The sequence below is a fragment of the Hippocampus guttulatus genome, chromosome 13, assembly GCF_054856545.1.
Source record: "Hippocampus guttulatus isolate MCC_2025c chromosome 13, RoL_Hgut_1.0, whole genome shotgun sequence".
NCBI classification, from domain to species: Eukaryota; Metazoa; Chordata; class Actinopteri; order Syngnathiformes; family Syngnathidae; genus Hippocampus; species Hippocampus guttulatus.
In genome coordinates this window covers 6,353,465-6,381,350 of record NC_141273.1, presented here as the reverse complement: position 1 = coordinate 6,381,350, position 27,886 = coordinate 6,353,465, and the positions used below count along the sequence as shown (strand labels likewise).

Below are 27,886 nucleotides of genomic sequence, written 5' to 3'. Positions count from 1 at the left end.
ACTTGCCACAACGTGGCTAAATCCAGAAAATTTTGCACGTACACAAAGATCCAGGTGCATGAATATGCGTACACATGAAGTCAAGCACATTCCTTTCGTACATTTCAATCAATGCAGAAATGTTGTTGTGCCAAACTTCTCCCTCTCCACGTCTTTATATAAATATGCAAAATTATAGAAACAGTACCCAGTGGTGGGAATAATCACACTGCATGATAAAATAATCAGATTATGAAGACATGACTCACCACTGAAAATGATGGAACATCACAAAACGTGAGCTGCAGATGCTGGTAAATGAGGTCAAGAACCATGTTCTCTGGTACACTGTCCTCTAGGATTTATACTTTTAAACCTAAAGGTGAAGAAAAAAATGTTGGGGTGTGCCTCTTTTCTTTTCTGTCTGCATACCCCTCCACAAAGTTGGCAGGTGCGCCCCTCTGTTGCAGTATATCTACAGTGACGTGGGGGACGCTGTTGTGTAAGGTTTAAAATCAAAAACAAGGTCATCAAACACACCTATTGAATCATTTGAACAAGTAGCACCCAAGTGATGAAGTGGAAAGTATGAAAATGTGAGCAGAGTTTGCATAGCCTGCCCACGTAAAAAGCAGTTTTGCCACTAATAACAAGCCTGCATCCATCGGACGAAAGCGATTGTATTTATTGATCATGCGCATTGGCAATTAGCAATGATATTAATGCTGTATGTAGGATTATAACTTAAAAATTATTAGCTTTACAATTTAAACCTAATATTACTTGCTAACTTACAATTTAAACTTTAAATTGGAAATTAGCAAGTATTTGTTATTCTTGAAGGTTCTCACATCCGCCACTGTCAAGTGCCAGAAGTCATACTTCTACCAGGGTACATGAAAGCTCTGTCATATCAAAGCCAAAAGGTAAGTACAGCTGCAGAATTAGCACAGATTACAGTTAACTAACTCTGGAACCAGTTCACACTTGAATGATGAGTATAATTTGGTTTCTCTGTGATGCATTGCTGCCTCCATGAGTGACAATGCAATATATGGGTGCTTGCTTGATGACGAGGATTCGTACAATTCATCAGTGGTAGCTTTACCCAAGCACCACTCATTTGGATGTCCTAGCTCCATCCCAGATCCTCATCATAACTAGTCCCAGGCGCAATCTTAATACTCTGCATTTGCCTGAGATAGAACTCCCCACAATACAGAATGATTTTAAGCAGCCTGTGTCAAGTGGATTTTAAATATCTCATAATTCTTTATTCTTTGTGTATTTTCATGGAATAGTGTCACAGGCTTTTTAAAGACAACTGGGAACCTTTGAAAATATATGAAAAATATGGTAAAATATATCTTCTTTAAGTGCAATTAAATGCACCACTTAGATATTATGACCTTTAATTCTAAAGTATGGTAAATAATGCATGTTTGTTGGAGTGCTACCAATTTGCCATGTTTAAGGTTTCATTTAGCAATTTGGTTTCTCTTTGTCTTATGAAACACTCATGTTAAGCTTTTACAAATACAGTACATGATACAGAAAACAACTTGATTCAGCTTGCAAAGACGAAACCCCGCATCAAAGACAAACATTAGATTTGTGGTAATTTCTTACAATGACGATGAAGACTTTAAAATTAGTTTTATTCAAAATATGTTTAATAAAAAATGATTTACAGGCAATTAAAACACAAAAAAACATTCAAATAAACTGCATACAACTGACATTTTTCTCATTATATGTGACACAATGAGCAATTAGTCGCAGAGTGGTTTGACCTTTTCCTCTGTCTACATTTTAGTAATGTAAATAACAGAAGTATATGTGATATGTGAGAGGGAAGTACAAAAGGCTTTCCATAAATAGAATGCTTTAGATCAAATATCATTTGCATCACTCACTTGGCTGGTGTTTTATGAAGGTGTGATTGTCTATCTAGCAACATAGAGTGTTTTGGTTTGTTAATCAGCCTTTTCCTCCATTTTGATAAGTAATGTCATTTACGGCTGATTTCTTAAATTCTATCCTCATAGATTGAGTCTCAGCACGCGACTCTGCTTTCACTCCACTCGTTATGCCCAAGGAACCAAGCGCCGTCTTCCCTGTTTTCAGGCTCTTGGACATTGGGATGCGGGTCAGCCCTGTACGAGGGGCCTGGGAATCGTGCCCACACTGTTTGACAATAGAGGGACAGAAAGACAGAAAAACAGAGAAAGAGAGAGAGAGAGAGTACAGTTTCTAAGGCACGAGAATGAAAGCAGTTGGTATTTGATTGGAAAATGAAGAGTAATTTGTTTTAAAAAAGCAAAAAAGGAATTCAAAATTTCTTAACAGTTTAAATCACTGGAAAGAAACAGAATGAACATGCAAATATTTATTCATTCTTTCATTTGCAATCCAGTTAGCCGGGCATGATTTCTGTTTGTTGTTACTGCTGCAAGGCTGTTTTTTGTCAACCAGGGGGCACCGAGCCATGTGAATCTGTTTGTGAATGTAAACACTGTGAAACAAATATAAATTGCAGCATGCCTGTAGCAGAGAGGCAAGCTGCCACATCATTAGCTCTGCTGTGCTGAGGCCAGCCCTTGGGGCCTTTTTTTGTCACGCTAGCAATCTGAGTCACAAAGAGGATATCATAAGGTCCACTGAAACAGCAACACTATTTCGCTCTCAAGGCTTTCAGTCCGCACAGAAATACGCACAGATGATCAACAACTAAATGTTATTTACTTATCTGGGGGTTTTTTTCAGTTAATTTTTTTTGACTCAGATTGTTGGACTAGTTTCCCCAGAATTCATCTACTTTTTTTTCTTTGAAATGGTTTCAAGCACGATACAGTACACAATTTCTATATGTTTGGAAGACTAATAGTAATAGAAGGCCAGTACTGTGCAAAAGTCTTTGGCAAGCACATTAGCTTTGTTGTTATAAGCAGTTCAGCAAGCCACAACATGGTGACCACTTGCAGAAAATAATGATCTCTATTGACACCATTGCTCTGTCATTTAAATGATATGGCCCAAAATATTACCACTGGGCCATATTACTCAATGAACACTTCTGTGACTGTGCCAATCAAGGATTCATTAACCTTGCAAAGAGAGAATATTTGATATGGCTCTTACAGTAGATATATAAAAGACGTCATATTTTTCAGCTGGTCATAATGTATTTGTTTTTAAGGGTTTGTTTTATTTTTATCTTTATTTCGCAGGCTGCTTCCTGGTCCGTAGAAGGCGATGAACAGTTGGATTTAGATTCTGGGCTATGGGCTATCGAATTGATCCAAATGCGTACAGTATACATAGCTGTACAGTATATGTACCTTTATCTAGATCCTTATCAAAATATGAGGTACCCATGCATAAGGATGACAGTTTTTCATTTACAAAATGACTGCTGTGAATGAGGAATACTACTGCTGGTCTAAAGACCTTTGCATCCCACTGAATATCATTTTACTGTTCTGGTGTAATGAGCCTGAGAAAAACGTACCATGCTTTGCGTGGATCTGGTAGTGTTTGATGCAACAGGGGAAATCATAATGGTGCTCATCACTTTGTTCTGTGTGGTCCGGGTCGTGGTAATTTGGCGAGGAGAGCGCAACACTGTCCCAGTCGACAAGGCAAGCTCTTTCCCCTCAGTTACAGCAGACACTGGCCTGACTACCATCTTTGGGGTCAGACTATTACCTAGATGAATATGGATCTTGTTATCATCAGTGGTGGTGATGATGCTTGTGTTATTGTGACCCTTCCTTATTGGCACTGGGACCATCTGCTTTTCAGGGGTAACCTTAAACACAGCCCGGCCCATGGTCATCTCTTGGGGTTCAGGGGAGGCAGAGGCTTCAGGCACTGCCGTGGTGCTAACTGTCATGATGGTGACAGGTGACGTTGGCCTTCCCGAGGTAGAGAAGGAAGCTTGGCTGCTATCTGGAGACTTAGCTCTCGAAATAGTTGTGATGGTCACTGGAGATTTGGTTCTTTCTGGACCATGATGTCCATTGGTGGACTTTCCCCGAACTGTTGCAGAGTGTGTTGGAATGATTGTAATTCTGGATTTCGGTTGTGATGGGTTTGCATTTTGTGGGCCTGATGTTGAGAAGACATTCTCGGCAGCGGTGCTACTGATTTCAAGGGTGGCCATATTGTTTTGGTGGTCCGGTGTCACACGTATGTGTAGCGGCTGCCCTTGCTTGTGGGCCATGGTCACGTTTGGATTCCCGCAAGTCGGTGTTTTTTCCAGGCTGGTTTCATGAGAGTTGGTGTCTTTCTTCCTCATCCAAGGAATCCAGGATTTCTTCATACTGAGATCACTACCAGATGAAGGGGAGCGTTCAATGCCACCGGTCTTTTCCGTTGGCTTCTTCAGGCTCTTCTGCCGTAAATTGTTCATGATGTGATTCTCTTCTTGAACAGACTTCCTGATAAAACCGGCCGGGGTATCTTCCTCTGTTGGCCCATTGGACAATGCTTCTGTCTGTACCCCGGTTGATGTGACAGCAACGTCAACCATCCTCCTTCCATTCAAACTGGGCCTCAGTGCACGACTGTGACGCTTTGCAATCTCCAGTTCTTTGGTCAAATGGAGAACCTCAGTGCCCATGCTCTTGGCTTTCTCTTCCTCTTCAAAAAACCTCTGCTGTAGGACGGAGTAATCGACTTGCAGTTGCGAAAGCTGGTCCTCCTTATGCATCAGTTCATGTATCTTTTCCTTTAGAGCTACGACATCTGCCTGCATCTCCCTGGTCTTGGCCTCCTCTCGCTTGTATTGTTGCCGCAGGTTTTCCTCCTGGCTGTCCTCTTCTCCTTTCTCAATCGCTTTGTTCCTTGCGATCTGACTTCTCATGGCCTCAACTTGCTGGGAAAGTATATTGGCTTTGTCTTGTTCTGTTATGAACCTTTTCTCCAAAACGTCATACTGATCCTCGGTTTTGATCAGATCTCCTTCAACCACTTCAAGTTGTTTGAGACGATTTCTTAGGTGCTCAATCTCAAAGGTTAGCTCTTTAATTTTGTTATCGTCTCTTTTTCCAGCCTCGGGTGCTCTCCCTTGCTCACATTTCACCGATTTGTTTGCAGGCAGCCTTTCTGCTTGCTCCAAACCATCCAACCTCTTTTTCATCTGGCTGACCTTTGAAAGAAGATCCTTTGTTTTGTCCGTTTCATACGCGAGCTTGGCGTTAAGGTCCCTCTTTTCTGTCATCAGACTATCGACTTGTGTTTCCATCTCCGATTTAAACTTTAAGAGTTTTTTGCTTTCTTCTATCAATTTTTCAGTCACCTCCATAACCTTACTCTGCTCATCTTTGACCATCTTACTCAAATCCTCTTTTTTCTTTTCATCTGCCGTCACTCTTTCCATCAAAGTCTTTCGTTCCTCCATTAAAGCTACAGTCAATGACTTTAGTTTACCCAATTCATCCTTGAGGTTAAGCTCAGACTTTTCTAACTTGACTTCAGATGATTCAAGCTCTTTCATTCGGATCTTGAGCGTCACAACCTCCCCGGAGAGCTCTTTGGTCAGGCCCTTCTCTTTTTCTAAGGCAGCGTACAACTGAGCGGACTCCTTCTTACTGATGTTAAAGGAACCTTCAAGTTTCTCCAACTCTATCATTCTCTTCTGGAATTTCTCCACCTCGTCCCGAAGTTCTCTGCTTTTGTTATTCTCCTCCTGTAGCTTTTTCCTGAGCTCCTTGCACTGATTTTCAGTTCGTGTGATCTCCTCATCGTTTCCTTCCATCTCCAGCACACGCTTCTTTAGATTTTCTAACTCTGTAATTAAGTTAGAGTTTACGCACTCGTCTTTGCCAGTTTTGCCCCCTATTTCCTGCAGTTCGTCTTCCGATTTCCACAAGGCCTTGTTGCTCTCCTCAATCTCATCCACTGTATGCAAAAGCCCTAGAATTTTTGAATTGAGTTGATGGTTGAGGAGCTCCTGACTGGCAAGCTTAGTGTTCAGCTCTTCATGCTGCTGAGCGAATGTGACAGTTTTTTCATTCAGCTCGGCCTCTAAGCCCAGAACCCTGCGGGCATCTTCCTGAGCATGCTCCCTGGCTTCACTTAGTATCTTCCTCTGCTGCTGAAGCTGCTGGCTCAGTTCCTGGATCCGCTGAGTCTGTTGGTCCATTTGCTCCAGGTGTTGTTGGCGCTCATTGACCAACATCAGGGCAAATGATTTCAATTTCACTAACTCCTCTTGCACCTTGGCCAGGCGTTTAGAATGCTCCTTCTCCTTTTTCACCTGGTAGGCTTTTTCATTGTCAAGCAGCCTCTTTAATCTAAAAGTGAGAATAGGAAAAATCAATGTTGTGTCGTAGTTAAGCATGTAAGCAATCTAATAGTTACTTGCCATGTTTCTGCACTAAAGACTGTGTTACACAAATATGAATAATTTGTATTCAAGAATATAATGTTTGAGCAGAGAACATTCATTTCAGTAACGGTGGTAATTTCCCATCTAATTATTAATGCTATTATTATTATTATACCATTCTTACACTGCTCAGAGAGCTGACGATTTGATACAGCTCACTGACAATCCATAGAAAGCAAGTAATTACTCATCAACACAATTAACCCAAGAGCCAAAACCAGAGTTAAATATTAGATCCTGCTCTTCCGAAGTACCTCCTTCCTCCCAAATTAGGGTAGAGACGAACACACAAACTCGTGTTTGCTATCCTTTCACCCTGTGGGCTTGTTTCTCTCGTCTACTTTCTGGTCTGCTACAGTTCATTCATGCTACTCCAACAAAATGCATGCAAAACAGAATGCACTGTTGCATGTTCTCCCTCTGCACAACCGACAAACATTGCACTCCCAAATATTGCCTGTAAACCTTTGCAATGCAAAAAGACAACACATTATAGTCCTGAAACAAATGTTCAATTTCAAATGAATTTCATATTTCAAGGCATCATTAAATGTCAATGTAATCAGACAAATAACGTAATCAGAACTTACCACCGTTGTTCTACAAGCAACACACAGGCATAATTACTGTGATACCAAAATCCAATCAGCAAGCATGACAAGATGCCATGGCATGTTTTTCCACAAACAATCCTCTGTCACCTCTCAAGCATGCTTAAGGACTATGAAAGTTGAATTACTACAGTGCGGAACCATCAGACCTCTGGTGCGCAGTGTCACCTCATCCTTATAAGGCAGTAGTGTGCGTCTGAATGTGAGCATGTGTGTGCGTGTGCGTGTGCATGCGTCGGTGTGCGTGTGCCTGTGTGGAAGAAAGTGAGAGAGACTGCGTGCTGTTCTACTTTGGACTGTGAAAGGGGTGGGATTTTTGCCTCAGGAGGAATGCTCTGCAAAACTCCCCCAATTTTCCTGCTTCCATGCAATACTGGCATGTTTGGATGAAGGCCAGTCCAAACAATTTTCCAGACAGTTTAGGTCTTACTGAGTAAAGCATCACACAGTTTGTAATTCTTCATTCACGTTCATTTGAGCATTTTCCCGTTTTCTGACACTTAAAGGGAAAACAATTAAAGGAAACAGGAGTGATAGTTCATTGGAGTTCCCCTTGTGGACAAACTGGATTAGTGACGTCTCCCATGTGATGAGTGAAACAGATACGGAACTTTTTTTGGGTGAAGAAGAGTGAGAATGACAAAACATAATAATGACATTAGGTTTATATGAGGCTATGGTGATGCACAGCACTGGACTTTGATATATTCTGATAATCACATTAACATCTCTGGCGTAGCATCCAATTAGAAAATGTTGATTGAAAATGATACAGCGATTTCATTTGTATGGTGTTTTTTTGTTCTTATTGTTTTGGTATTATTAATATTAAATGATAAAAATGCAGAGGCATGTTCCCAATATGATTAAATATAAATGTTTTAGTCAGTGATCAGGTTAATAAATACACTGAAAGTTGAATGGTGTTCATGAGAACTAAAAAACAAACATATGAATCATAGCACAATATTTTGTCCTGTGTTAGCAAAGGCTGAGGATTAAAAAAAACGAGAGCTGCCAAAAAGCTGTCACGGCAGCAATGTGTTGTATACAACTGGTATGACTTGATCCAATAAACACAATTATGTGTGAAGCAAGAACATTGGGTTGATAATATGCATATGATGTTTGTCATAGTGTGAGGTATGTGCAGGATAGCCCATAGTTTTATACATCTCAAATGTAGTGGGTGTCCAATTTTAAATCCCAGTATCGGAGATAACCCTCACAGGGAGCTTCCTGTTCTCCAATGTGGGTCTTGTTGAAAGTGGTTGGAAGAAACTGCAGCAATAAAGCGCAGGTGGCAGGGTGTTGCGCTGTGATGGTTAGCTTTGGCCACAGTACTGGCTCACTTCATGGGGTTGTTGCTTGACTACTGGTGCATTTTATCTAGATTTCCGAGCAGCAAAAAAAAAGCAGTCTGTTATTGTGACTGTCCCAGCAACATAGCAATGTTTGTCCCCTTCCTTATGCACATTTTGGGTCATAATCAAGAAGAGGATTGGGAATGGCGACCTAGCCCTGCAGCGATTGGCAATTCATTATAATTAGCTGAAAACATAATTCTTGTGCATGAATCTACAAATCATTCCAAGAGTGTAATTTGTTCCTCGGCTAAGCGTCAACCATCTTGTTACTGAGATATTTGAGGTTCTTGATTTACAAAATGATCTGCTAGCTAAGAGGTCTTAATTGCTGATGGTTACCAGTATGAAAGAGCTTATTTGGTGCCCATTTTCTGCACCCCCGTGACTGTTTGGCACACGGCCATTTTGTTTCACTTATTCTGGCGGACATCCCACTCATGGAAAAGGAGATATTTCCATTTCAATGAAAGGAAAGAATTACAAAGTAGAACAGTACCAGACTTGCAGATGTAGCAGAAATGCATTTTTGTTTAGGTATGGGTGCTTTCATGCATTTCTCGAAAGGGAATCATGCATGTACGTGTATTTGTACTTTAATTGTATTTTGTCTTTATGCATGGAACTCTTGTTTTCCTTTTTTTTTCTAATTGTATCTGTTCGGCAGGTGACGAAACAGCACGGGCCTATAGTGAACAGGGTGTTACAGCTGTTGCTGTACACTCATAAATTGAGATGCTGCAAACTACAATCATGTATTTCATGTCGAAAAATCAAATGTTGGTTTTAGAAACACTTACAAAAGTGAGACTTCCAATGTTTATCTTCCAAGCATGCAATACCAGTTTTGACTTTGCTCAAACACTCATAAAACAAAGTGATAATCCAGTTTTAACATAAGGCTGTGAGCAATTACTTCAAACCACCAACCTGCTAGTTCGCGTAGTTCCACTGAGAGTAAGGCTTAACCAACAGCTCTAAAAGTTAAAGTAAGAAACAATAGGGTGGGGGCAGTTTTTTACTTAGGACATCTGCCTTCAAGCCACTTTCGTAATTACAAATTTTAAGCATTTGCTTGTTTTCACGCGTGATGGGTGTCAGGTTGGTCCACAATATTATAGACTAAAAATGTAAATTATGTATGGTAATGCCGCTTTGTCATATAATTGTCACAGACATTTTTCTATGTTTTGAACGAACGTACATCAACCCAATCATTTTTGTAGTTTAATTATTTTAGTTGTAAAATACAATTGGGCCAGCATAGTGGTCGACTGGTTAGCATGTCCGCCTCAAAGTGTAGAGGTGCAGGGTTCGATTCCAGCTTCGGCCTTGTTGCGTGGAGTTTGCATGTTCTTCCTGTGCCTGTGTGGGTTTTCTCCGGGTACTCCGGTTTCCTCTCACCTTCCAAAAACATGCATGGCAGCTTAATGGAACACTCTAAATTGTGAGTGTGAGCGTGAGCGTGAACGGTGATTCGTCTATGTGTCCTGCGATTGGCTGGCAACCAGTTCAGAGTAGCACCCGCCTACTGCCCGAAGACGGCTGGGATAGGCTCCAGCCTGCCCGCGACCCTCGTGAGGATGACAAATGTAATATGTGCCAAATTCCACATATTTACTGTTTGATATCCGCAAATTATGGCAAGGTCATTTCAATAAGCATATGCATAGAAAAGCACATTCCCCATAAAGGTGACACTGTTCAACTTCTGCCCTTTTCTTTAGCCATACATATCTAATACCAAAACTAACTTTCATGTATAAAGTGCAGCTGAGACTTCTGTCAACTAAACAGTGACTTGGGTCGACTGAAGTCACTACCACTTAAGCAAAGATCTCTTGTCACAGCTACTTAGCCAGGGTTGACTGTCAGCTGAAGATTATTCTCTCCGATGAGCTTGCGATTCTCATTCATGCAGGCATTCGCTGCAGCGGAAACGGGTTATAAGGTCAACATGAATTATTTGCTCCAACGCAATTGTGTATTTAGCACACATTTTTCATCTTCTGTTTGAGAACAACACAGTTGTCTCTCTGAGGGCTAATTAAATTGTCACACTTTAAATGCTTGAGCATTATGCGCATTGCACTAGATATTGTGAGTCCAAACATGTCTCATGTGATCATCGTGGTCAGGTTTCACACTAATATGCATCGAAAAATAATTTAATTTGAGTGCTGTGCTTCATTTCAATGGATTCAAATGTCAAAGTGTGTGCCACAGAAAAGCAATAATTTAGTATTGGTGTCACGGCATCGCTTTGAAGATCTTAGCACTTCAAACATCTATCCATCCATCCATTCATTTTCTGATCCGCTTATCCTCACGATTTCTTTGGTATGCTAAAGTATGATGCTATAAAGTGCTCCCGTCACTGTTTTCTTTGACCTTTCATCGGAGTGGCAGAACCTTTCAGCATTTACATATTCATTAGCATGTTTCAATTTCTGATCTTAATTCGACTCGTACCAACAATAAGCAATAGATGTGGGGTTTGTGGGGGGGGGGGATCTGACGGAACTAGTGTCAACTGGTGTCCCGGACCAATTTATGATCAATTTTCGAGGTTTCACAGAAGATGACGAATTCTTCGTTGAGCAAAGAAACTGCCAATTACTCTTTTTCATCTGTGAGTAGTTTAATTATCGGCAGTCGGGGCTCAGTTCGTTTCATTTGATCTTTGTGAGGCCCTCTGTATCCACGTGATGGAATATCCGTGCTATACGGCCCCCCTCCCTCTGTCTCTCCATCCCACTTAACAGTTGCAGTTTCCCTCATGACCAAAAAGGGAAAGGTCACAAGCTTTGGGATGACATCATTTCAGGAGTGATGTAATCGACTCTTGATTATGTTTCTATTTTGTACTGCCCTTATCTCCTTCAATGAACAACCACGCACCTTGCGCATATGAAGTTTCCATTCTGCCCACCTCTTCAGTAGTACTTTCTAATCTTTAATACTTCCGTATTTTGCCTTCATTGTTTTCTCTATCCGAGAGGGGCAAAATCAAAACAATGATCAAAAACAAGCGCTTTAGTTCTCTATCACTGCCAACTACACAACCACAATAATAAACGACAAGGTAAGGTATACCCCAATATTGAAGTTTGTTAATGTACTGTGGGTACACACACATCCATCCAATATGTCTTTCCTCACCTTTCTCTCTCTTGCTCAAGGAGATTGGTAAAGTCATCACTTTTGTTCATGTAATCGACATGTTTGCGCTTCTCGCTGTCCAGCTCATGGACAGTGCGACGGTGGCACTTTTCAGCAAGCAGCAATTGTCCCATCATCCGCCTGTAGGTTTCCCTGTGCTTCTCCTGCAGGCGTTCCAGCTGCAAAAGAGCACAAAGAACAAGACACAAGCTGTGCTCATTTTAAGAGATGGGATAATCCACGTTGCAAAAAATTTGCTGTGACTGACCTCAATCATCTGCTTTTGGTAGACACTGTGGATGTGTGGTAGGGTGCCGGTGATGAGGCAATCCCTCTGCAGGGCCTGGAGGGCCGAGCTACCTGCAGCGCAGGTGTCTGCTGATACACTGGTCACTTGAGGGGTTTGCTTAGATTTTAGCATGCCGATAATATCTTCTCTTGCCTGCAGGCACACAGAGATATAAAAAGAGTCGTGCAACTACGAGTGCTCACAAAAAAAATACAGCAGGAAATGATAAAATGATGTTGGCTTGCTCTAATTTGGTATTTATCTCACTTCCCAAAAATATGCAGGGGAAATGGGTCTCAGGTGAAAGTTTACTGGGTCATCTATTATCACAATCAAATACCGTACTGTAATCACCGAATAGTGGTGGAGCTTTTTGATGGATGTTTTATTAAGATACAGAAATGAATCACTACATGAGTGAAATCTTGGCAATGCTGTACAGAGGAGGGATTTCGAACTGTTCTTGAGTTTGGGGAGAAGGTTGTTTTCTGTGAAGGCGAAGAATCCTCCTTAACCACAAGGGGGTGGTCAAGATCAACTTCGGTCCTAGACTCATGTGTTATTCGCACTCACACTGTACCATGCATACTTAGGATTGACTGTGTGCTCCTGTGCTAACAGGCAAATGTATGTGCAAATATGGAATAAGTGAGACCTAACTGAATTATTTCTCAGGTGAAACACTGGCTGCGGGTCAGATAGGATGTTACCTGAATCTCTCCTTCCATGATCCCCAGCAGTTTGAGAAGATCCTGTTTGGACAGGTTCATGACAGCACCTCCTTTTTCTCCAGTCTTGGAGTCCATCAGTGTCTGCTCTTTGTCAAATATCACCTCCATGTTATCTTCACCCTCCTGCTGCTGTACTTTGGCCTTCATATTCTTCACAGCAATACACGCATCCTGCTCAGGGCTGATGTCATGGTCATCCTGTGCGACCCCGAGCACCACATCGGTTGGCCGTGCCAACTCACTGCTTTTGGATCTCATCTCCCACCTGGGCCAAAGACAGATAAAAAGGATGTACGGTAATCCGACTTGACAATGAATGAGAGTTTTTGCAAACATGCCTTACCATTTATTTTTTATTGTTTTTAACGCTTGAGCTGGAGCCCATCCAATCTGATTTTGAGGCAGTATACACTCCCAAACTGGTTATCATCCACATTCATATTCACACCTATGAGCAATTTCGAATCTTTAGTGGCCCCAACATGAATTTTTTTGGAATGTGGGAAGAAGCTGGAATGCCTAAAGATGATGTGCTAACCAGTTGGTCATCATGCCGCCTATATGAAGCTCTCTATCAGATATCAATTAACGTACACAACATTTTTCCAAGTCTAATTTTTCACCATTAATCATGTTAGAGGCAGCATGCCTCCCATCATGATGGAAAGAGCTTGGATCAAAACTGTGACTCAGTGGGTTCATTCTTCAACACACACGGTGGTTCATCAAAGTGGGAGTGTGTGTTTTTTGTCTCTTGTATGCATGCATTTGTGTGTTTCTAATCTCAACCTGTCCTTGAGACTAGTAATGTTTGTGATCTTTCGTAACTCTCCTCTGGATGTGTAAGCACCATCAAAGCATCATCAGACAAAGCAGAATTTCTGAGCAAGTGTTTCAGAATGTGAAACAAATGCAAATATGTGCAAAAGCAACAACACTGCGAGTGGGAATGTTGTGCTGAACAGTAAAAAGAGAACTGTATGTCTTTGAAGACTGATGGAATCGCATTTACGACAATACGCATTGTCGAGAGCTTGTCTGTTAAAAATTCTGGCTCAAGAGAAAGTGAAATCTGAACTGCTACCCTCTTTCCAGGGGAAATAAGTCTTGTGCACAAGGCAGAAGAATACAAGACAGTAAGGCCTACAGTGTACCTCTCGGTTCAAAGAAAAAAGATAAAGAACCAGGACAAAATCACACTTGACGTGCATGCCTCATCTTACTTCTTGGGGTCCTACTTGGTTAATTTCATTACTTGCTACAGGTTGTACGTAACTGTAATTTTTGGGTCCCGTACAGGCCAGCAGCGCGCACACAAGTACTTCCGTGTCTCATCTTGGCAGCTTCGGCACATTTGAATGAGACAGCACAAATGTCCTGACAGGTTAAAAGCTTGCTCAACTCGGCAGTAGTAATGAAGCATGTGTGATGCTGTTGTAACCCGGATTATGGCATGAGGCAATGGGGAGTGGACTTAACCAAAATCTATATTGACTAAAAGAGTAGCGTCGTTAAAATTTGCTTAATTAAACAGAACTGAATATTGCCGTGGCCCGAACGAATCAGGGCACAGAATACTAGTGGGGTGTCAGCGAATGAGAGGTGCCGTTTTTCACCTTCGTGACGTCACGAACGTGCGGCGCAACCTATCTCGCTCTTTTTTTCTGACGGGACCTGAACGCGAACGGACGTATTCTTCGACTGTTGTAAATAAGTGTTTCGGAAGAAAGAGAGAGTCATTCTACGCAACCTCGAGCACTGTGCCTGGCTAACGTAGCCGTTAGCTTTCCGTACCGCTGGGATATCGCCGACCGTATAACGTCGTCGGAGTCTCATTCGACATTCTTCTGGCCGGGTCTTTTGTGGAGTTCTAATTGAGGACAGCGCTGGGATTAGCGTGCCTTCAGTGGAGTGGATTCCATTACGGTGCCCTGACTTCTACCAAGTGCTGGAAAAGGGGGTACAGTGGTGGTGGCGAGCCAACCAAAGAACATACAGTATATTACATTTGATGCACTTTATTTTATTTTATTTGTGTTGGTGATGTTTAGAAGAATTTATTTTGTACGACAGGAGTTGACAAGAACAATTTGTGCTTAGTTATTTCATTCAGATTGAAAGAAAAAAAAAGAAACTCACACCGGTGTTGAGAAAGGTGATCACCAATTATTTTGCTTGAAGGAAAGGTCAACTAAGAGGTTGAGACTAAATTGGATTTATTTACCTTTTTGTCACTGTGTTTGTCGTGATAATAATTTTGTTGTCATGTGTTTATTTTCGATTAAAAGATGATTTTGGAACAAGGTGGACAGCAGCCTGTCAAAAAGCTTTTGACGACATCATAAGCAAGCTCACAAGTGCCCCTGTTTTGGGTTTTGCCAACCCCAAACTTCCATACCTCCTCCACACTGACGCAAGTACCACAGGACTGGGTGCGGCTTTGTACCAGGAGCAAGATGGGCAGATGAGAGTAATTGCCTTTGCAAGCCGAGGATTGACAAGAAGTGAGTCAAGATATCCAGCACATAAATTGGAATTCTTGGCTTTGAAATGGGCAGTCACCACTAAATTCAGTGACTATCTTTATGGAGCCGAGTTTGTCGTGATCACAGATAGTAACCCCTTGACCTACATACTAACCTCTGCAAAATTAGATGCTGCAGGTTACCGATGGCTGTCATCTTTGTCCACTTTCTCGTTTAAAATTCAGTATCGTGCAGGAAGTCAGAACAAAGATGCAGATGGACTTTCAAGACTACCCTCCGCGGAGCTTGACGATGACCCTGTGTCAAGAAAGGAGGCCGAAAGGATCCAACAATTCACTTTGAATCACATGGGCGAACAGGACGGATTCGGCAAAGTTTTGCCTGAGGCAATACGAGCCATATGTCAAAGACATGAAGTGCAATGGTGTCATGGAGAGGAGAGAAGTTTTGGTCCATCAACCGCCCTAGTGGAGTCTCTCACTACTGATGCTCATGTCATGCCCGAGAGTTTCCAACGGGAGTGTGCGCACGGGCTTCCTGTTGTCCCTCACTTTACCATGCGTGAATTGGCAGGAAAACAGAGGGATGACACTGTTTTGAGAACAGTGATTGAGCATCTGGAGTCTGGAAGCCAACCCTCTCCTAGGTTAAGACAAGAGCTTCCGATTTTGGCGTTGTGGCTACGAGAGTGGAATCGCCTCGCACTGAGAGAGGGTGTGCTCTACAGAACCCGACAGGAGCAGGGACAGACTGTCCATCAGTTAGCCTTGCCAACTGAGTTGAGGCACGTAGTGTTACGGAGCCTGCATGATGACATTGGCCACCTTGGCCTAGAGCGAACCCTTGATCTGGTAAGATCCCGCTTTTATTGGCCTAGGATGGTTGTAGATGTGGAACAGAAGATTAAGACATGTGAACGCTGTGTGCGTCGCAAAGCCCAGCCTGAGAGAGCTGCACCATTGGTCAACATCGAGACGACAAGGCCCTTGGAACTGGTCTGCATGGATTTCCTATCTGTCGATCCTGACAGAAGCGGTATCAAAGACATCTTGGTGTTGACTGATCATTTCACAAAATATTCTGTGGCCATCCCCACTCGAAACCAGAAAGCTCTAACTGTGGCTAAGTATTTATGGGAGGATTTCCTGGTGCATTATGGCTTTCCAGAAAAACTGTTGAGTGACCAGGGTCCAGATTTTGAATCACGCACTATCCAGGAATTGTGTCAAATAGCAGGCATCAAAAAGGTGAGAACCACACCTTACCATCCGAGGGGCAATCCTGTGGAGAGATTCAATCGCACTCTTCTGCAGATGTTGGGCACTCTCAAGAACCAGGACAAAACTCATTGGAGAGATTTTGTCAAACCCCTAGTGCACGCTTACAATTGCACTCGGAATGATGTGACTGGGTTCAGCCCTTATGAACTCATGTTCGGCAGACGGCCGAGACTGCCAGTCGACTTAGCCTTCAACCTCCCTGCTTGTACTTCTCGGAAATCACACTCCCAGTATGTGCAGGACCTGAAAGGTCGGTTGGAGGAGAGCTATAAACTGGCCATGGCGAATGCTTCGAAGACCGCCAAGCGGAACAAACTTCGGTTCGATAGACGTGTTGTAGAATCTACACTAGTGTCAAATGATCGTGTTCTAGTGAAGAATGTGAAAATTAGGGGTAAGCACAAACTGGCTGACAGATGGGAGCCCGATGTGTGGGTGGTGGTTCAAAGAGTGGCTGGCCTTCCTGTCTACATAGTGCGTCCTGAAGGCAAGGAGGGTCCAAAGAGGACTTTACATAGGGATTTGCTGTTGCCCTGTGGATTCTTACCTGCCAGCACTGGTGAAAGATGTGAGAGGCAGACTGTCAGGAGGCCGCTGACGAGAAGCCAAACCAAAAGGGACACTTCAGACAATGATGAGGTACCAGATGATGATGATGATGATGCCCCCTCAGAAGATCAGGAGTACTGCCACTATTATTTGCCTCAATTGCCTGGTTGTTCTTCAACTATCAGCACCAACCCTACACAGTCAGGAGTGTGGCAACAGCCAAGCAGCGGCAGGGTTCCAGAGAATTTTCCGTTGAAAGAGCGGATTGCTCCCATGGTTGCTGAGGCTGCAAGAGAGTATGTGGCTGAGATGATGCAGGACGAAGAGAGGAATGAGACTGTCGAGACTTGCTCAAAAGATATGGTTGATCATCACATGAAAGCAGACCCCCCCACAATGGAGAAATCAACGGGCGAACCCCTTGAGCTGAGTGACCTTCCAAGTTTTGAGATAGGGCCAGAAATTGTTCAGCCAGAAGTCCCGCAGATTCACGTAGAGGACGACCACCCGTCTGAGAGTGCTGGAGCCCTGATCGAAACCCCACCTATGCTAGATGAATCAATTGGCAGTAATAGAGAATCCCAGAACAACGGCCCTCCCCTCGGAGAAGTTCCTGTTGCACTTTTTGATGATGCTAAGGAATGTCATCAAGTCCGACGCTCACAGAGAAACAGAGAACCGCCTGAGAGATTGCAGTACGCTCAGTTAGGAGTGCCATTGCTCACTGCTGCGAAAGCTCTTCTTCATGAATTGAGCGTGGTTATTGCGGAAACATTGCAGCCACACTGCTGCGTTGTTCATGATATAATGCTGAAGGAAAACCATGCGTGTAGGTGTTCCGAGACGTGCACACCTTCTGGGGGGGAGGGTGTAACCCGGATTATGGCATGAGGCAATGGGGAGTGGACTTAACCAAAATCTATATTGACTAAAAGAGTAGCGTCGTTAAAATTTGCTTAATTAAACAGAACTGAATATTGCCGTGGCCCGAACGAATCAGGGCACAGAATACTAGTGGGGTGTCAGCGAATGAGAGGTGCCGTTTTTCACCTTCGTGACGTCACGAACGTGCGGCGCAACCTATCTCGCTCTTTTTTTCTGACGGGACCTGAACGCGAACGGACGTATTCTTCGACTGTTGTAAATAAGTGTTTCGGAAGAAAGAGAGAGTCATTCTACGCAACCTCGAGCACTGTGCCTGGCTAACGTAGCCGTTAGCTTTCCGTACCGCTGGGATATCGCCGACCGTATAACGTCGTCGGAGTCTCATTCGACATTCTTCTGGCCGGGTCTTTTGTGGAGTTCTAATTGAGGACAGCGCTGGGATTAGCGTGCCTTCAGTGGAGTGGATTCCATTACGGTGCCCTGACTTCTACCAAGTGCTGGAAAAGGGGGTACAGTGGTGGTGGCGAGCCAACCAAAGAACATACAGTATATTACATTTGATGCACTTTATTTTATTTTATTTGTGTTGGTGATGTTTAGAAGAATTTATTTTGTACGACAGGAGTTGACAAGAACAATTTGTGCTTAGTTATTTCATTCAGATTGAAAGAAAAAAAAAGAAACTCACACCGGTGTTGAGAAAGGTGATCACCAATTATTTTGCTTGAAGGAAAGGTCAACTAAGAGGTTGAGACTAAATTGGATTTATTTACCTTTTTGTCACTGTGTTTGTCGTGATAATAATTTTGTTGTCATGTGTTTATGTTTGATATAAAAGGTAATTGTTTTACAACTGTTGTCTTGTTTCTTTGCCCATGCCACCCCCTCAATGGTGACATCATTGGCTCCAGTGAATCGAACCTAGTGTCCCCTTACTGGTCCAAGTAGAAACCCGTTGTCTGCCCCAGAGTGTTTCATCATCTCTAGCAATTATAAAACAGACGTAGCCCGTGTTACACTGTGAATAGTGGTGACAAGATCAGGAGTTCAGTGCTTGATTTTTAAATAGTGGGCCCGATGCCATGATCATCCATACACTACTACGGTACAGTGTCAGTTGCTCTCATGTTGCAGGGCCACTCTTCATGGTTCAACAGAGCATGTTGACTACAGACTGTCTAAGTTAAGAAAATATCAAACGTTTAACTGATGTTAAGCACGGGAACTTTCATTAGGGACACCATCACAACAAAACATTTGCAAATGATTAGCAACATGTTCATTATTACGATTGCAGTGTGCCATGAAAAAGTGTTCCACTTTTAAAATTCCTGTATTTTCGCAAGGATTTGTGTCTGGTGAGTCTAGACTTGAGCTTCTTTGTTCAGTTGGTCACGACTGTATTGAGGATATGCCCTACATGGATGGATGGATATTGTGTTTTCGGTCAAAAAACGGAACAGATGAGCGCAAAGTCAGATTGAAGCAAAGAGATGATGTCTGTATTTCTGATTCCTTTGTGAGTTCCCCGCTATTTTCTCCCTTCACATTAAGAGCCCTATTTTTTGTGCCCAACACAATTAAGTCTAGTGCAAAGCATTGTGTGCATGGGTGTTTTCTGTGTGCATTCCTATTCGGCCTCCCAATAGGTCTGATGAAAAATTGCGGTCCTTCCCGTCCATCATTTAAGTTGCCCGTCCCTGGTTCAGAGGGCTTAATGCACACTGTCGTCGTAATTAGGAATGTAATACGGTGACATCCACCACACATGTCAGTGGAATAATCAATTTCACCAAAATCATGCTGTTTTAGCTGGTCTAAGGTGTAGTCTACTTTCTGTGACCAAATTGTCAGGTGCGCTGGGGGGCTTGTAAAAGAAAATGCGCTCGGAACGCCAAGCATGGTGCAGTGTGGTCTGCTAAATTCCCAAACATGGTCAAATAGACTTGCCCTGGAACAGAAATGAAAAGCGCCGGTTTTTACCCCGAACACACGTGCACCTGTCTGAAAACAGAGACCCAAATAAGGACCTTTTGAACAAAAATCTGAAGTTTGATAATAATAGCGCAATTTTGATGACAATTTTGTATTTGACAATTAAGTCTTAGTTAGGGTCAGCTAGGAATGGCATGAATTCGTCATTACTTCAATGCCTTTCCTGTTTGAACCACCTTGCCTGGTCAGTGACGCCTTGACCGTATTGAATTCTCCTGAGCAACAAATGGGGATTCCAAAGTCACGTTCCCTACATTCCAGTCTGGCACGCAGCACTCCCAGTTGTCTTCATGGAGAATAAAAAAGAACTGTCAGATAATCAGGCTTTCGTCAAAGGTCTTTGGTCACGACCAAATTACCCACCCCACACATTCACGACATTACTGATTGTTTGGCATCATCCATGATGCAGTGTCATGTCATAAGAGAGACCCTGAGAGGCCACAAACAAAGCTTAAATTTAAAATGGGAACCTAAATGTAAGTCATGGCAAGTCCAGCTGTCACATTAGACGTACATGCATACAAGTATTTATAGTGCCTCATTCCAAAGAGGAAAAAATAAAGCTATAGAGTATGTCAGTGGTCAGTGGGTGGATACCACCAATGGTTGCTACATGACTTTTATCTTTGGTCTAAATTTGGTTTATATTCTTCTTTTTTTTTTTCTTTAACTCTAAGTATCAAATATACAAACTAGCTTCCTCATAGGAAGTTTGTGAATTGTTTACATATACAAGGTATTGCAAACAATTCACATGAACATGCAGCTTTTTTATTATCGGAGAGAGAGAAAAGTATAGATTAGGTAGTCAATTGTCAGATTTCAGAGGTAAACCACCTGGCTTTTAAACACAATCCTCCTTCTATTTGAAAAAGCTATAAAGATGCTAAGTGGAAACAGACTATATATTTGCTTTCATTTCTGGCATAACGATCAGGTATTCAAAACTATTTTTCGTTTCAGTCGGCCTTAGGTACAGTGATACATTTTTAACATCCATCCATCCATTTTAGATAATGCTGGAACAATTCAACAATTTAGAGTCTTTGATTAGCCTGCACTACATATTTCTGGAATGTTGGTGAAAGCTGGAGTACCCCACCACAGGGAGAACATGCAAATGCCATATAAGAAAGCCTAAGTGAAGGTTCAAACCCAAGAACCTGTGATAAGTGAAATCTGTGTTGAAAAAAATCCAAAGATGAAACCTTTTTTCAGGTACCAAGCATTTAAAAAAAACAAAAATATAACAGTTTTCTTCCAAACAACTGAACGTTTTTAGAAATAATGTACTATCCAGAACGTTTCATTGTCTTGTGGGGTTTTTCATGGAGAAAATTTGGCAAGTTGTACAGCGATGAGGCGCGGAGACTGTTGACATTAGTCTCCAGCCTCTTATAGCCAACCCCCCAAAAAGAAAAGAACGAATAAATGAAAAAAAATCTGTGAAATAGCGAAAGAGGTGAAAGATGAACTGTCCGACAGCAAGGAATTACTGTATACAAAAAAAATAAAAATAAACAACAATAAAGTGTTAAATGTCCAAAATACCCACCTAATGTAAATGCAATAGTCAGAAAATGGCAGCTGTTTGATGTTAAATGTCAGTTAGAAACACGGAAACTTGACAATTGGACAAACCCAACAAAAAAAATGGATGGATGGATGGATGGATGCCTGTAGTTCTTTCTCTTGAACCGACACTGATGTTTAGACCGCATCCATCAGGAAGGTATCCATCCATCCATCCATCCATCTATCCATCCATTTTCCGATCCGCTTACTCTCACAAGGGTCACGGGGGGTGCTGGAGCCTATCCCAACCGTCTTCGGGCAGTAGGCGGGGCACACCCTGAACTAGTTGCCAGCCAATCGCTTAGCACACAGAGACGAACAACCATCCACGCTCACACTCACACCTAGGGACAATTTAGAGTGTTCAATCAGCCTGCCACGCATGTTTTTGGAAGGTAGGAGGAAACCGGAGTACCCGGAGAAAACCCACGCAGGCCCGGGGAGAACATGCAAACTCCATACAGGGAGGCCGGAGTTGAAATTAAACCCGGTACCTCTGCAATGGGAGGTCGACACGCTAACCACTGGTCCACCGGCCTGCTCATTAAGGTATTAGAAACAAAATTGGGCCTGGGAATATGTGTCGACACTAGCTGTCGCCGAAAAATAACCGTAAAATGCAATACGCTGAAGGGTTCATTTCAAGCTAACATAAGAGGCAAAGCCAGCCAAGATTTTGAAATTTGTTTGATTCTGTATCTGCCATCGGGTCGGCATTTCAAATCAGTCCAACTCTTAATGAAAACTTGGCAAGCGTGTTACTGTTCAGCGGTACAAAGCAGCAGTATGTTCCACCGTTTTGATGGACAGCGCGTTCCAGTCTAGACAACCAGTGACCTTACAGGTCGGATTTTACATAACTGCCGTGTTCTCGGAAAATTCTGTTTTGGTATGCAAGCTGTTCAAGATGCAACTGTAACTCATGTAAATCACCTTAAGATGCCAAATGTCAGCATACTTTCTTTTTTTTTAAATACCAAACTGATAATTATTATAAATTGTCGCATGTCAAAGCAACTTGAGTTGAAAAGTGTTATTGGTAAGCGTGTGCGTGAGACCTCAAACATTAAAAATTTTGCTTTCACTCTTGTCAATGTTGATGAGTCCTTGCAGCCATCAATCATATGAGCAAGTGCAGCCGCTTTACTGCATGACTCACCTTCATCAAGGAGGAATCATTATCTCAGGAAATATGACTCCAGCCAGTACTATTGAGCGAGCCAACAACGTCAATGAATGGGACATAACCTTGGACATGACATTTTTCTCAAAATAATGCAGCACATATTGTTGTTTCTGTTTGGAGCTGCATGAGAATAATAATTTCAATAGTTAAGTAGATTCTGTTTGAAGGAAGCAAATGATGCAATTTTTTTTCACAATTAAAAACTCTTCTCGGGTATCTTAAAATAAGTTATTTGACAACTTTCCGTCAAAATACACACATGACAAAGAAGTACAATAGACTTAATATCCACTTTTCATACAAGAGTTCAAATCACTGAGTTTTGCGGAGCGGACGGTTCTGTACCCTAAATATGCTGAGTACGAGCAGGCTAGAGAACGAAGCAAGCAGCGACTCAGTGTTTCCGACTTAACTGCTGTGTCACTATATTTACTTACTCTGCTGACAATCCTGTTCCTGCTAATAATCACCACTAGATTTCATAGGAACACTAACAGGGAAACAACTCAATAGGGAATAGAAAGAAATAGAAAGAGACATACACCGCGCCACATACAGTATAAGGCGCATCGGATTAAAAGGCCCACTGTCGGCTTTTGAGAAAATGGAATGATTATAGGCGCGCCTTATAGTGCGGAAAAAACGGTCATCAATTTGTTTTGGAGAGTTCAGAAAATGACTAAGTACTCTAGAAAATGTCCCTTTTCTGCTCAGCAATATGGCTAATCATGGTTCATCTTTCTAAAGTCACATGATCAAACTCAGAAAACAGGTGAGCCATGATGGATCATTACCTGAGCCCTGAGCAACTGTGATGCACTGTATACATTTGAAAACTTGCACGTTAAAAAAAATGATTTGGCCATTGGTTGGTAATAGTGTAATATGACGAAGAGTGGACAAGAAGAAACAAGTTGAGTACCTGCAATAGAATGGTGGCATCATTTTATGTGGTTATGGAGTGAAAAAGATTTGAGACAGCAGGCAGATTTACAACCTAATTGTATGGTCCTACTCCGGTCTGTTCATGTACAGTACGTTTTCTAAGCTTGTTTTTGCAGATGCTTTGGCTGATTAAATTCTCTGTTCAGAAGTGATGCCGGTAAGCATGATGCTGTATTGTCAGTGTGACTACATTCTGAACAAACAGACTGAAGTGGAAACTGCAGTCGATCACAGGCTGTTCCATGACCCTCAGTGACCTCCACGATGCTCTTGATATCAACATTTTTTTCCATAACCTACAGGATACAGGATGTACCTTGCCTCTCACTTAAAATCAGCTGGCAGAGACTAATGAATAATGCCGACGAAACAGGTATTTTCCCGATGATAGTGTCCCCTGGGGCATTTCACAGATTATCGAGTGTCATCACTACCCAATTTTGTAATCCACTTTCATTTTGTTTATCTCTCCCTACTGTTGGACTTCCTTCAGCACAATTTTGTTACTTTCCGGGTAGATGCAGGGTGCAACAAGTTATCAGTGTGCTTGCAAAGATGTGGAGCCCACCAATTGTTGGATTTGGAACCCATTTGACATTATTAGGAACCAATGAGCAGCTAATCCAATGTTATTAGCCAGTACGCTTTGCCACTTCGCCATTCCGGATCAAATGATCTGGAGAAGATCTTAAGTTGCTGTGGAGTGTGAGGGCTTTATTTGTAAACCAAAGTGAGTTATGAGTACCATCTAGTGATCTGTGAAACATCCAAATGTTTCTAAACTGCATTTTTGGAATTCAACTGCAGGGGTTCTTTGTCGAAGAGCTGCGCATGTGTCTGTGACAGCTGTTGTTGAAGCCCACCAGACTCAGAGAGTAGACGCCGTTAGTGCCGGCAATTTTATAGCATACTTCAATACGTGCGCAGACCCATTCATGACACCGATATCTTTGTACATGTCGTGCAATTTCTGATTTAAGGAAAGATCACAATTACTTTTGCTGTTTGTTGTCTTTATCCAATCTTTCTTGTCTTGAAGCCAAAATGTTTTGTTTGTTTGTGCTTTTCAAAAACAGTTACAACCTGCACTGCTCAAAGACTTTTTGCCAGGCTGAAATAAAGCCCCAGTTCAAAGATGACAATAACTAATATAATTATATATGTATATAACTAGATCATCCCTCTTGAAGGTTATGTGTAATGTAATCAAGCTACAGTATGTGGAATGTTCTATGTTAAGGCCAAGTGAGTGAATCAATCCTTAGCAACAGCAGGTATGTGGCCTTGTGAGTCTAAGTGGCTGACAGGGGACAGTTAGAATATGAAACTTGTCAACCCTGAGCAATACCAATGTTACGTCAATGAGCGTAAAAGTAAAACAACGGCAATGAATAATGAATACAGTAATATGGAACAATTTCCCGTACACTACACACAAAAGGGCATTCATCAGAGTTGACATGGTTCAGGCAACTGTAAATGTGTCAAGAACTAAGAAAAGCAGAGCGCATTCTTCCCAGCGTTATTTAAAGTTGTAATTCTCTCTGTGGGGTTTTATTTATTTTGTGCGCTGAAGTTTAGCAAGTCAATAATCACCACACAAACCAGAAACACTTTATGACACTTTATAAACATGGCTTGTGCATGTCAGTCAGAATAAGTGGCCCAATGTCCTCCTTCACCTCTACATGGTCTTTTTCTGGAGCATATAAAACAAAAAAACAACAACAACAACAAAACCTTTCAGTTTCAATGTATCTTTTTGGCATACATAATAAGTTGTCTTCCATCCACCCATCCATTTTCTACAAAGCGTATTATGCTGTTCAGGATTGCACGGTGTTGGGTCCTCTCTCAGTTGACTTCATGAGAAAATGGACTACACTCTGGACTGGTCACCACTCAATCACAGTGCACATCTTGAAACAGACAACCATTCACACATTTAGACCGGCCATGCTGCCTCCATGAAAGTCAGAATAGGTGTTTCAAAAAGGTGTTCTTTTTTGAAACAACTGATATTATTATCTGTAGCTTTATAAAGATTATTGTTTGCGATTCGGGATTTAGTACAAAATATTCACCAGGAACTAGTCATAATTTAGTTACTGTTGTCTTACAAAAAGCCATGAATATATTTTCATGTTCAATGAGCCAAGTTTATAAATGTTTTGAACTTTTCACATTATGGTTACTTTTTTTTTTTGTTACTTTTGTTTTTTTTACAATCAGTTCATTTTCATTGGTTATTAGAGCAAGTTTGTTAGTTATAAGTGAGTCGCTGATGGTGGAGTGATATGCGGGCAGTGGGATCTGTTCCCACTCAGTGACGATGTGGATGTGGGCGTGGACGGTTGTTCGTCTATGTGTGCCCTGCAACTGACTGGTGACCAGTTCAAAGTGTAGTCTGCCTTCCGCCCAAAGTCCAGCAACTCCCCGCAACACTCTTCAGGATAAGCGGTGTTGAAAATGGATGGATGGATTTTTAATGCTTCCTTTCAGTTTAGTTTATTTTTCTTAAAAAAAAAAGTATTTGTTGAATGCAGCATAATTAAAAATGTATTGTAAAGTAAATTACAATTCTCAAATGACTGTTTGACCATCCTTCTTCTATACGTATATACAGCAATACCAAAATAAATACATTTAAAATGAACCCTGAAACCTCATGTATGAAATTAATTGACAAACATTCAAGCAAAGGATATTTTTGCTATAATTATAGTCAGTTATTGTTAGTTTTGTAAAGAAAAGATGTCATTTCAGGTAGTTCGCTTTCTTTTTTTAAATGTGATAACAGAAATTAGTTTTCAATTTTAGTTTTAGTCACTTCCTTAGTTTTTCTTCATTTAAATAAATTTGGAAACTTTAACTCTTACAGATCAAACAATGAACTAAATCTTGGCCACCATGTAACATTAGAAAGATTTAAAGCCACACTTATTCTTTTACCCACTAGATTCACAAACATTTCTTTTTCAAATTTCCAAAATGCACTCACAGTGAGCTGAAATGAGCACACAACAACATTAACAGGCATTACATTGCTGCTGGCTCTCTTTGTGGCATAGATACCACATCAGCTATGGGGGCTGGGAGGCCGCAAGAGCAAGAACGAGGGTGAGAAAAGAATAAAGTTGCGTACGGCTTCTTGGAACTTGACCAAATGAATCTTATGATGGAATCCAATGCTGGCAGTGTGTACAGTATACAGTATTTCAGGTTTCCTTTTTGGTATATTGTGGCGGTGTACAGTTTCTACTATGATGGCACATGGATAGAGAGTAGCGTCTGAACCCAAGTGTCTCCTCCAACAGGATGATGATCTCATGCAGATGAAATTGAATTTATTTTAACACCATTACAGCCCGTACGCTGGATGAAATGTGTCATTCTGCTGCAGTATGATGAAATGTGGTGTGTGTTTCTCTATCGTCAGTCGGTCAAGTGGGAAACGCATCCGTTTTGCTTTTTTTTGTTGCAAAGTAGAAGGTGACGTAAGCAGGCTCACATTCAAGGCAGTAAAAGACCAGCGTCATTACTGTAAATGTCATCACTAGTCATCAAAGTTAAGATGGACTATTCAGTGCTTTTAAAGCGGTTAACTTCTTTTTACACTTGTTTGACAATTCATCTTGTTTAAAGGTGAGATGTGTGACACACATCTTCAAAAAAACTCACCTTCCCGTTTAACCTACATTATTTGTCATTGAAGTTAAGAGGGAGCGCTTGCCTTGTTTTAATATTGATAGTGTTTAACTTTTACACATTGTACTTGTCAAACAGTTTGCAAATGCTCCAGTGAATATCCATAGTCCTTATATGGCTTAATTCTCATGACTCAGTGTGCTATCATCCTTCGTTGTCCGTTGGATTTCTGCCCACATGCAAACACTAACTCAATGGTCACATTCATGTATTGCAATGAAATGCATTTCATCCAAGATATTTTATTCATGACTCTAACCACTCATCGTTTACTACAACAATGGTGAAGCTCTAGTAGCATGAACAACACAATATTTAAGTCATGAGTGAATAATGTGTGACAAATCTGAATTAACTGAAAAGAAACGTTCTTTCATAGAGTGAAGAAGCGTGCTTGGCTGACTTAAATAAGGCCAAACTATTTTGTTGTCTACAATGGCTGACAACCGCCTAACAGTCTTTTTCAATCTGACAGGAGGATCAAGACAGTTTGTTTCGCACAAATAAAGGGGGGAAAAAGTTACCTGTTATGTTGTCCCCCACGTTTGGTTGGCGGTTGTCTCTCGTTTGTAATCCTGGTAAAGTAGGCAAGTGAGACATCCACAGATATTCACTCGAGATGTTCTGTGGTGGTACTGGCATTTGAGCAGTGCTAAGAACAATCCCCTTGCTCCTTTCCCGAGAAGAAAGTCATAATGGACTGTAACTTCCCACTCTTAACTCTCTCTTTTTCTCTCTCTCTCT

At 41.7% G+C, this 27,886-nt stretch overlaps 1 protein-coding gene across 1 annotated transcript; it reads right to left on the bottom strand.

The window, feature by feature from the left end:
* Window positions 1–1,630: 1,630 nt before the first annotated feature.
* Window positions 1,631–27,860, bottom strand: LOC147196109 (filamin-A-interacting protein 1-like). The gene is made up of 6 exons (XM_086128059.1): window positions 27,667–27,860; window positions 12,510–12,795; window positions 11,779–11,952; window positions 11,511–11,689; window positions 3,491–6,278; window positions 1,631–2,166 (listed from the first exon to the last, which is right to left on the bottom strand). Exons 2-6 carry the CDS (start codon window positions 12,786–12,788, stop codon window positions 1,960–1,962), a joined length of 3,627 nt encoding a protein of 1,208 aa, XP_085984185.1. The 5' UTR covers window positions 12,789–12,795; window positions 27,667–27,860; the 3' UTR covers window positions 1,631–1,959.
* Between the last annotated feature and the right edge of the window lie 26 nt (window positions 27,861–27,886).

Bases quoted from the DNA above. Each gene is read 5' to 3' on its own strand.
- LOC147196109 (XM_086128059.1), bottom strand. From the start codon at position 12,788: ATGAGATCCAAAAGCAGTGAGTTGGCACGGCCAACCGATGTGGTGCTC. The intron at 11,690-11,778 runs GTCAGTCACAGC...GCTCTTTTGCAG, and splicing joins ACCAAAAGCAGATGATTGAG to CTGGAACGCCTGCAGGAGAA. The intron at 6,279-11,510 runs GTGAGGAAAGAC...TCTCACTTTTAG, and splicing joins CTTGAGCAAGAGAGAGAAAG to ATTAAAGAGGCTGCTTGACA.